This window comes from Ostrea edulis, chromosome 1 (assembly GCF_947568905.1).
Source record: "Ostrea edulis chromosome 1, xbOstEdul1.1, whole genome shotgun sequence".
NCBI lineage: Eukaryota > Metazoa > Mollusca > Bivalvia > Ostreida > Ostreidae > Ostrea > Ostrea edulis.
The window spans coordinates 27,968,162-27,980,199 of NC_079164.1; the positions used below are offsets into that span (position 1 = coordinate 27,968,162).

At 36.1% G+C, this 12,038-nt stretch overlaps 1 protein-coding gene across 1 annotated transcript; it reads right to left on the reverse strand.

Moving 5' to 3' along the window:
• Window positions 1-655: 655 nt before the first annotated feature.
• Window positions 656-9,847, reverse strand: LOC125663882 (uncharacterized). The gene is made up of 4 exons (XM_048896305.2): window positions 9,675-9,847; window positions 2,863-3,396; window positions 2,659-2,763; window positions 656-2,579 (listed from the first exon to the last, which is right to left on the reverse strand). The coding sequence occupies exons 2-4, from the start codon at window positions 3,394-3,396 to the stop codon at window positions 1,956-1,958; spliced, it is 1,263 nt and encodes a 420-aa protein (XP_048752262.1). The 5' UTR covers window positions 9,675-9,847; the 3' UTR covers window positions 656-1,955.
• Window positions 9,848-12,038: the final 2,191 nt, after the last annotated feature.

A 12,038-nucleotide genomic window follows, 5' to 3' on the forward strand; every position in this document is an offset into this window, starting at 1 on the left:
CCAATGAATTGGGAATAGGGCAAAAGTGGAAGTTTATCGGACACATCCAATAGAGTCTTTAACAATGACCATGTAACAGACATGCCATGGATACCAGAAGACAGTATTAGAAACGTCGAAGACAACACTGGAAACGTTCAAGACAATGCCAGATATGTCAAAGGCAAAACTGGAAACTCCAAAGACAATGCTGGAAACGTCAAAGACAATGCTAGAAACGTCAAAGACAATGCTGGAAACGTCAAAGACAACACTGGAAACGCCAAAGACAACACTGGAAACGCCAAAGACAACACTGGAAAGGTTGAAGACAATCCTAGAAACGTCAAAGACAACACTGGAAACGCCAAAGACAACACTGGAAATATCGAAGACAATGCTAGAAACATCAAAGACTATACTGAAAACATTAAAGGCCAAAGACCACTTTGAGACGCACTGTATAAAAATAGGCTACAAAGCGGAGAACATATAACAGAGGACAAGAGCTATACCGCTATCAAAAATGGAGAGCTTTAATAGTGTATCCTATTGATGACTATTACATTTTGTTAGGAACAACATTAGCATGTAAGAAATAGAATGCTGATTCTCGTCTGGTTTTCTGACGCAATGACTGAAGCAGAAATAAAACCTAAAGAAAAAAATCAAAACAGGTTTGTTTACTTTTTTATTATAAGAATAACAATGCACAATTCATACATGTAAAAATTAAAGATTGTCATTTGAGTTTTATATTGCATCTAAGAGGACATTTACGTAATCGACGTATGTACTCCGACATAGCTGTTACAGGATTAGAACAAAGTGTGTTGATTAGTTGTAATATTCATTAAGTAGTGTCGAGAGATTTTTATTTTAGATAAAGGCAATCGTTAAATATAATTTCTTTGTTTATATGTTGTTTTCTGTGCTATTCGATAATATGTTCACTCATATAGAGTCGCTTATGGTCGTAGCAATGAGTATTCTTTATCGCGATGACGCCTACCATGACACTTAACCTCCGTTTTTTTTTTAGGTCTTATCCGGAAGACCCGTGACTTTTACTTCTAATACCGGGCGCTTGATGGAGGAATAGTCACTGTCTATGTTAATTGTCATAGTTTCCATGCGGTGCCGGGATCGAGAAGCGAACACAAGCGCCCTAAACACTAGGCTACCGCAGAACGACAAAAGGTACAGCGGGACCACTAGGCCACCGCAGAACGACAAAAGGTACAGGGGGCCAATAGACCACCGCAGAACGACAAAAGGTACAGGGGGACCACTAGGCCACCGCATAACGACAAAAGGTACAGTTGGACCACTAGGCCACCGCAGAACGACAAAAGGTACAGGGGGACCACTAGGCCACCGCATAACGACAAAAGGTACATGGGGACCACTAGGCCACTGCCCACTGCATAACGACAAAAGGTACAGGGGGAGTACATGAATCTAGCAAGCGCCCTAACCACTAGGCCACCGCAGAACGACAAAAGGTACAGGGGGAGTACATACATCTAGCAAATTCAGAATCCTTTTATCGATATTCAAGTTACCTGTACCACTAGCTATTGATATATTTGTGCTATTACCACAAGAGAATATCAAATGCTCAGAATATCACAAAATATAGATATGCACAAACAATCGTATCAATACATTCATGGATGTCCTTCAATGAGATCATTTGAAATATGATGAATATTATAAATAACTACCCTGTACAAGTTTTAACCTGCAGACTATTGCAGAATAAAGATGTTTATATTTACACACCCAGGCAAACACATTAATACACACACCTGCAGCTCAACATTTTGTAATGTAATCATATATCAATGTTCGTTTCTCGCCATGTTTCCATGGTACATCTACAAAGGAATTCCTTTTCTCACTCATAACCTTCTTTCATACGACCAACTTTTCAGAAACTCCACATCAGTCTTCTGATTCGTATAATGGAGTGATCATCTCCTCAAGTATTGATTCTTCTGAGCTCGGGACCGTCGTTGGTACATGTAAAACAGAGCACCACAGACCATTGTTGGAAGAATAAGCACAAAAATCATCTCGCCATAAGTCCATGGCTGCTCAGGGAAATGATAAACAGTTTCCACCTCTTCTTTTGTGGTGAAACGAGGGATTGATAACTTGTCTATATGAGAGGAAAATTGGAAAACCCTATTAATGATTATACTGAAAGCTGACTGTGCAAACCAGTGGCACCCAGTCATTTTTGGTCGTTCCCAATGAAAACACTCCGAATTCTTAGCACCTTTGGGAGATATGCAATATGATGTGAGAGCACACTTCAGCCATGGTTTCATTATACCATACCATGTCAGGTTAGTTCTGTACAGAACTATACTACTGGTGTCCACCATCCCGGACTCCGCAAATGTGCATCGTTTTTCGCCAAAAAACTCGAACATCTTTGGGTGTGTGTAAGCGGTAACAGAATTGAAAACTTCTTCTTCCCACAAAAAGAAATCATGTGATCCTCTGTATCTGAGCATGCCCAGGTCTCGAGCTTCTTTGAGTTTTACTGAAGGATCGATCCACATTACCGATCCAAATTCCTCTAGGATGATCTGTCGTAAAAATGAATAACGTGTTAATATTATACGATACATCAATCGACATTGGCGAAATGTTGTATTCGAGTTTTACCTGCATTATTATAGGTTGATAGGCTTTGTTCGAGTAAATGGCAACGTGATCTGGGTAATGTCCGACATCAAATGATCTGATGTCACAGTTGCAATGCTTTTTCATCTGTACATTACAAAAAGAAAGAACTTTTAGCATAGAACTATAAGAATGTGGGTAAATAGAGGCTAAAGACATATAATCAAAATGAATGTATGTACTTACTAGTAGTTTTTCACTGTTGTACATCCCTATATCATAGATGATGAGTTTGAGTAAAAACTTTCCGCTCTTGTTGACATCCTCGATGTCCCGGATGAGACCCTGAACTTGGAAGAAATCGCCAGACGATATCGCTGTGACCAGTGGAGGAACAGTAGGTAGTTCTCGTGGGGATGGGGTACCAGCAAACGTTTCACCATACATCTGAGATCCTATCCTCTTTATGTACGGCCCTGAGTCTCCACTTGAGTAGTTTTCGGCGATTTTCATATTCTCTTCTAAAGAACTTTTAAGATGAACATCGCAGGAACCTGCCAAGTCGGAATCGAGTGAACGGTAAGTGCCAAAATAAAGAAAAGTCTTAAAGGCAGCCAATCCTATAAACATCCACAGACAAAGCGATCCTACAACTGTCCATGGGCTGAGGGGGAAGCTACGGGGATTAAGCTGTATTCCGCCAGGTAAGAAAGCTGGTGGTCCTTTTGCGCCTTTCTGCTTATTCTGCATAGGCAAAACCGACTTTTTGGATTTTGGCATCTACAAAAAATGAAATATTCACATGAAGACAATGAAAGTTGATGACATTCTTTAAGTGTATTGTGCCATTTCAAATACACGCATTTGCTTCGAGAAATGCAATCGTCTTTATTGACGTTGGGTGGTCCGCTGTCGATCATAGATTGTTATAAACACAACAGAGACACAAAATGGGAGATTACAAAGAATAGTTATTTATTTGATCAGTACAGACCAAAAAGTACATTTATCTAGTGGCGGCTAAATTGGAGAATGGTACAACTGAAGACGATCTCATGGACAACTGACTGTGTTGAGCCAAGATTCCAAGATCTGATGAAATTGTCAACCAAATAGATTTTAATTTCTATACGTTATGATACTCTGAAAATGAGTCGTTTTCCAAAAATGGTACAGGTGCTCAACGCATCTACTTACAAAACAAAGGCATTTTCTGGATGGCTTTTTTACTTTACGATAAGCACACACACCGTGTTGTATTTTTTTAAAAATAGTTTTTGTATGGTGGATAATTTTCAAAGATACCTAAACTAATACAATGTACTACTTTTGCACTCCCTCGTATGTTGAGCAAATACGTTGGGAAGTGGTAAACATAACTATATTAATTGATCGATAAAAGATAAGTGTTTCCAATTACCACTTCAAAGTTTATTGTCAAAAGCCTGTTAATGGAAGGAAAAGGGTAATTAGAGGCTTGTTCGGTATAGAATTAAACAACCCTTCCTTGTATAAGCTTATGACAGTAGTCCGTCTGTATTCGACAATAATTGTGACATGCAATTAAACTCTTCAAAAATTGCAAAAACATCACATAATGACACACAACAACACAAATACGATACTTTATGATTAAAGTTCACAACACGCGGAAATAATCGGGAAAAAAAGATATTGAGATTGACAAATGGTCACAGAAGATAATTGAAACTAGTTCCAGATTGGCCAAGAGCTGGAATCAGTTTCCATGTGTATTTTGGATTGAACGGTATGGCTACACATTATAGCCCACAGTTTCCTGGCTTCCCCAGGACTTTCTCAGACCAAAATATTGCTGATTTGAATGAGTCACCGTATACTATTGTTAGTTAGATCCATCCGCAGACTCTGTCTCAGATTTATTTAATGTCGTACCGTGGGTTTTGAAGATGGTACTCAAAACATTTACTCAACTCGGACACTTTTGTGTTTGTGAATAAAAGGCGAAGATAACGAACAGTGATCAATCTCATAACTCCTATGAGCAATACAAAATAGAGAGTTGGGTAAACACGGACCCCTGGACACACCAGAGGTGGAATCAGTAATAGTAAGCAATATATTCGATAATTTCGTATGTTTTGAAACTCCACAAGTTAAGCATTCCGTTGCAGAAAAACCACGTACGTATTAAATGTACCCAGTATCTTTATATACGTTGAATTGCTCGGCTGCTCTGAAGTGCTCGAAAACACGTTTTTCGAAAAAATAAAATTGTGTGGTGTGTGTGACTGTGCGTGCCTACGTGTGTGCGCGTTTTTATTCTTTAATCGGAACCCTTTCAGATGATGCTCTAGAAAATATAATGAGCCGAGATGTGGTGGCCTTGTTTTACAGACGTACAGTACCCACGCTGCGAGGCTAAGCTGGATAAATTCACCCTGCCCCACGTTATGGTTGGATTGAGACTTAACTCTCCTATCACTGTACATTGTATCTCTATTGTGTTTTGCGTCTAAAGTTGATAAGTTGTGCCACTATTCGTGTTTCACTATTGGATTTCTGAGAGCGCTATACGTGTACGAGTTTTTACACCGATTGACGTGCAGGATCTGATAGGTCCCTGGTTGGACACGTGTGGTTATTAATTAAGCTGTATCTGTGTGATACTGGTAATATTACATGCAGTGTATACGTATTCTATTTCAAGTAAAGGACATCAGAAAAAACACGGTTACGTATTCACGGGAAGGTTGTGCGTTGAAATTTACGATGCAATATGGCCTATAGTTGTTGGGTTGTGTTTTCTACACGTAGTACAATAAAAAAAAAATAAGTCTCTCATGTAGTACTCGACATGAGCACGGAGGTCACACAAGTGTGGGAAATTATCATTTGAAAAGAGTGGCATCATAAAGCTCAGAGGCAAATCTAACCAAGTCTATGGACATTGGAGGTGTAACATACAATATATTAATCATATTGATCACAAGGACATATTAGGAGTAATGTCAATTTCCAAAAATTCATATAATTTTTAAAGTCTTGTCTCAAAATTTAAGATGGAACTAAATTAAAAAAGTAGGGGTTAGAGATCATAGTTTTAAATTATTGGTCAAAATACTGAATTTTTACGCAAACTTTCGAGTAAATCATTTAAACTTTTTTTTTTTTTTTTTTTTTTAGGAATTCCGTGTTCTGTTTGGGAAAATATATCAACCAAATTAATAAATTAGATCTATAACATTTGAACTAGTTCATAACTTCATAGCCTCAACTTGTATATATATCATAGATTTCTAAAACTGAAATACACGTATAAATAGAAGACATATTGGATGAAACAGAAACTGTAAAATCATGTAGAATTTAGATTGATGATTGATTTCTTCCTCCACAAAATATAGTCCCTACGAAACAAAAATTTCAAAATTTGAATTGATACAAATTTTTCAAATGTTAGAGTTCAGTAATAGGTGTGTAATATGTTTGCGCCAATGGGATCAGTATTGAACCAGTAAATATTCACTTGATCATCCTTAGTATTCCAGAAATTTCTATTTTGTTCTTTTACAGACGTTGTTACCTGGCATTATTTTATTCATGAACTACATGTTCATACAAAATGGTCTTGTGATTTGCAGTGGCGTAGCTTCCATTGAGGCAACCGAGGCAGCTGCCTCGGTAAAAAAAAAAACAAAAAACCACACACCTTTTACGTTGTTAAAATGTCGATAGCTTCTGGGGGGCGCAGCCCCCCAGACCCCCTGCCTCGGTAATATTCGAACCCAAGCTACGCCTATGATTTGTGTTACTACTATGAATAGGTGAAGATAATGAACAGAAGAAAACTAAGAAATCTTAATTAATATTTATATTTCCAATGTTTCTGTCATTGATATCTTGACAAATTGACAGCCATTTACTCATAAATGCACCACAGTTGTAAACAATACGCGTATGAATCTTAATAAATATAGCACATCTGGTTGTGACCCGGAAATGAATGCACATGGAGGATGTAAACGTGGGGGAAAAAGACTTCATGAAGTTTGCCGACGTGACGTGTTGCAGTTCGTACCCTCATGTATTTTTCAAAAATGGAAATTTCTTTAAGCCATGAAAACTGTATATTGCGATACCCGTCCTGTATCGCATGTCCCGTATCTAATCTCGGTTGAGATTCGGCTCGGCTGAATATTTGGACTGACGCCTTCAACGAGCGAATCTTAACCGAGATTAGTCCCGTATCGTGATGTAGCACGTGATACTTGGGCCTAGTGGAAATGAATCGCCACGAAGGGACAAATAAGGAGTATATTCCTTTTTCAAGAACATTATTCAGGGAAATATATATTACTTTTCCTCTCTCTCTCTCTCTCTCTCTCTCTCTCTCTCTCTCTCTCTCTAAGTGCCGGTGATACAAAGCCAAATACAAAAATTATACAAAGCACTATTAAAATGACCAACGACACGAACAGCCAGATTGTCAAATTTTCGGTACGACTTACCCTTCTTCAGGACAAACGAAGAGAATTCCATCACCGATATGACCAGTAGGCAGATGATTTTCAGTCCTCCTAGGCACCTGATCCCAGGTGTAACGAAAAACGGAACGGAAGAGGGAACGGAAAAGAAAAATGATTAATGTAGCTAAGATAACACCAAAATTCGGAAGAAAATACTTCGTTATGATTAAAATCAAAATTTGTGGAATTTGTTTGCAAACGGTAACACATTTTTATTTTAAAATTCTGCATCATAAATTGATTAAGCTAAGTTAAACGTTTGTATAAGAATTTACAAAGCGTTTTACAAGAATTTTGAAATGTCGGCATTGACAGATGTCTTAGCGAACAGCACCCCTATGGGTAGAGAATGGAAAGAACACACGTACTTTATACACACACACCCCGGTGACAAAACGTCATTAACGCACATTTACATGTAGATTTATACATAATACCGTATATGTGTATACTTACAACAGGGAGCGTGGTATGTATATAACAACGACTAATCATGATCTTATTAAGTCAGCAAGTTAAACATCTTGTGTTTGATGTATTATTTTTTTTAAGTAATAGAGACAAAGTGACCGCAGCACTCCAATTCTAAATAGGGAGGACTTCTAGCAGTTTATTTATAAACTAAATACTTGTATCTTAATACTGAGATTGATAATGAGATAACCTTTCAATTCCATTCAAGCATAAATTGTCTGTTAGTGTTTTAGCTATTTCAAATTCCTCACACTATGGATCGTAAACGTCACCTTAGTTTTCATTGGTTCTGTTTCAATCTTTCTTTCCCGCTGTATCTTTTCGGGTTCAACACTAATCCGCAGGATGTCGGTAAAAGTACGAATTTTCACATAAATTCACCTTTTATACACACCGGACTCGTTCCGACGCTTTAAAATTTGATGCAATACATAAACACATAGATGTACATGGATTATACCAGGTGTAGAACTAAATTACGAATAAATAAAAGCAAGTTCTATTTAAGAAGGATATGTTTGGGGGAAATTGTTGAAAAAATTATTTTATCTTTTTGCAGTTTTTTTTTTCGGGGGGGGGGGGTGTTATTCATTGGAAATGAAATTTGAAAATTCAAGTCTTTATCAGTATGATTATTTTTTTTCTTTATTGATATTGTTCATGGTAAGTTAATGATTAGTATGAAGTATGAAAGGTAAAGATCAATCTCCTAACTCCTATAAGCAATACAAAATAGAGAAACGGTGGATTCTGTGGATGGCTTCCTGCTCTCTCTGTAATTTCTGCTTCCCTTGTTCATGGTATTTCTTTTATTTAGAAAAATGCTGACCTCCTGATAACATTATTGCATACAATATTTTCTGTTCCGTTCCGTCTTCCGTTTCATTTTCCGCTCCGCGTTTTAGCAACACTCCCTGGTCGTCCAGGGTCGGTCTGTGTTCGTCCGGCCATTCGTTTATATTTTTATTAGTAAAACTTTTTCATTTAGTCCTGTGGAAGGGACGGGGTGTCTCCCTAGGTCTTCTCGAAGTGTTCGTGTCATTGTTGGTGATATGAGAGAGAGAGAGAGAGAGAGAGAGAGAGAGAGAGAGAGAGAGAGAGTTTTAACGAGTGTATCTTCAGATATCAGACGAAGGGGCTTGTCCTCGGAGTCTGATATCTGAAGATGCACGAGTTAAAAGTTTTATGTTTTGTATCATTCAGCACTGCAAAAGCATGTTTCTGAAGTTTGGAATCCGCCATACATGAAAAAATGAAATGTGAAACTAATGCAGTCAGAAATAGTGAGTCTGAAAATCTCAGGGATGACAGTGTGTTGACAGGAGGCGTTCCTGAAATTGGATCCGCAAGTGAAAATGCTGAGCTTCCAAATATCCTAAAGCCAGGATCAGTGTTCAAGGTATGAGTGGCTGTATGAGCAGTGAATAGTGATTCAGTTTTCTTGTAATAATTTCCACTATTGTTTTTATTAACAATACAGTAACTATTGTGTTTATTAAACTTCATGTAACGACATGAATTTGTAAATAATAAATACAATTTTCTTTATTTATTTCTTGCTATTCTTCATTTTTACAAAAGGTGTGATCTATCACAGATATACCACAGCAAACTATGGTGTATTAGTAAAAAATGAATACCTGTCACCAAAGAAAAAGCTGGCAAACAATGATAAAAAAAACTTACATGTATATAGATCAAACCCGAAGCTGCAGCTGCAAGACGTGCAGATATATGTACGGTGGACCTGATGCTCGTATTTATTTATTTATTTTTTACTCAGTTCATTCGATGCATTTAAAGTAAGTGTATATAAATGCATGCCGGCATGGGTCAACATACGGCCCTCACATTTTGAGTTTAGACAGCTGTAGTTTATTTTTGGATACAATGACTCCAACAAGACCAGTTGATAGCTAAAAAGATGAAATTAACAATGAACTTGATGAAGATTGCTGAATATCAATCATGAGACAAGCGAACACACACCTCGCACACTAGTTTAGTTGCTTCCTTGTTCATGTTAGCGTGCATGTATTGAATGTACATGTACATTAAGACACATACAGTTCTTACCTTATTACATGTAGGGCTTTCGATCAAGTGTTGCAATTAGGATACATGTAAAAACACGTGTATACACGGCCATAATGGTTCCGGTCAGTGACTATGACAACAAAGAAACAATAATAAGCAAATCCGTGGTTGAGTGGTTCTTGGTTTCCTGAACAAAGAACGATAACTCACTGTGTGATGAGAAACTTATCGATCGATCGCTACACCAAAATATTTTATCTATGAAAAATATTTCATGAATACAGATTATTACAGATATTATCAAGTTCTCAATTATTCTCTATATATGATTTGCGCACGTGGATGCGTGTTGGTGTTTCTGGAATGATAAGAGTTGTTGTGTAAGAAAGGAAATCGACGAGAAACACCCCCCCCCCCCCCCCCCCCGGGTAACCCGTGGGTAACCGAAGGTGCCAACTCGTGGGTAACCAAAGATGCCAAAATGGCTAAAACGGCTTTCATAGAAATCACCAACAATATATTGATATTCATACATTTTCGCAATCCTTTTTTGTAATTTTGACAATAATTTTTTCTATCTATTTTTTATTTTATTTTTTATTATTATTATTATTTATTATTTTTATTTGTTTATATAGAAACAATAATCGAAACATATTACAGTATGAAAGTAAATAATTCATTGCGGAGAAATTTTACACAAGTTTCATAAAAGGTCGCCTTTTTTTCCACTTTCAGATTTTTTCCCTTCATTCTTATTACATTCCAGCAGTTTGATTTAATTAACGGTTCAGGATTAAAAAAAAAAAAAAAAAAGATTTAAGGAAGTGTTTGAGCACAACTGCACAGGATGCAACAACTAAGTATTTACTGGTTCAATACTGATCTCATTGCTGCAAACATATTACACATCCATTACTGAACCCTATTCAGTTGGGGAAAAAATGTGTAAATTCAAATTTTGAAAGGGTTTTGCAGGGACTACATTTTGTGGTGGAAGGATTGATTAATCAAAAAGTTCTAAATCTGCGTGATATTGTAGTTTCTGTTTCATCTAATATATCTTCTATTCTTATACCCTTATATTCGTATTTCAGTTTTATAATTTATGATACAAGTAGTTGAGACTTTGAAGTAGATCAAATGTTGTAATTCATTAATTTGGTTGATATATTTTTTCAAATAGAACACCAGTTCTTAAAAATTTTCAAATTAATTTACTCGAAATTTTGTATAAAAATTCAATACTTTTGCCGATACTACAAAAATTTGGTCTCCAACCACCACTTTTTTTAATTTCCATTTAAAATTTTAAGACAACACCTTGAAAATTATGTGAAATTTTAGAACTTGACATTGCTCCTAATATGTCTTTTTAAACTCTCAAATTTTATATCAGGTTTTTTTCCCGTATATTAAGTGCAAAAAGGTCTTTATTTATTTCCATTACTTGTATTAAACTTTTTTTTATCTGTATTGTTAAAAGACATGATTATGTATCTATTTTATGTAATGATTGATTTCTGTTGCTTATATTGTATTGACACCAACAGACAAATCAAGTTTAATTGAATAAATTTTAAGTGCAAAAGGTCATGTTCAGAACACTGTAGCTCAATAACAAGCATTGCGACCCCAGTTTTTCTTTTCGATTTCCTAGTTCTCCTTCAACGTAGAAATCAAAAGTACACTTCCCAAAAAATTGACATTACTCCAAATGTCATGCAGGTGCGAACCTCTTTAATGTCCTCCTTGATAGTAACAAGTTATATTGTAATGTGCCTTTAAGGGACATTAGCTGTGAAAGTGATGGTAACCTTTTTTTCTTAAAATCTCTCAATGGCATCGGAATATATATTGAATACTAATAAAACATTTATTTTGTACGAAAACAAGAGAAACCTTATAAAGCTACGTTAGATAACCGTTTCTAGTGTAAGAAAATATATAAGGAAAAATTATTGTGTTGCAAGACAATCACCAAAATTACATATAATTACATATTCATGTGCCTGCTTTGAGGTTAAAAAGTGTTTGAAATAATTAAATTCTGGTGTTATTACTTAAGAAATAAGATATCATCTTTTAATGTTGTTGGGATATGACATGAATTTGTTCACGTGATCAAATCCTATAACGCCCAAAGGGCGTTATAGTAGATTTGATCACGTACCAACTTCATGTCATATCCCAATAACACTCAAAAATGATATTTTATTTCTTATATTTATATTTTCTATTTTGATTTGTGTTCTTACCGAGCTTCCATGATTATGTAGCAGATGACCAAAAATAACGATCGTAGAACACAAAATATAGTTCGTTAAAGTTTTATCGAATAAAAAATCATTTTTGTAAAAATGTATCATCAGGACATTACACTAAATATCAGAACATTACACC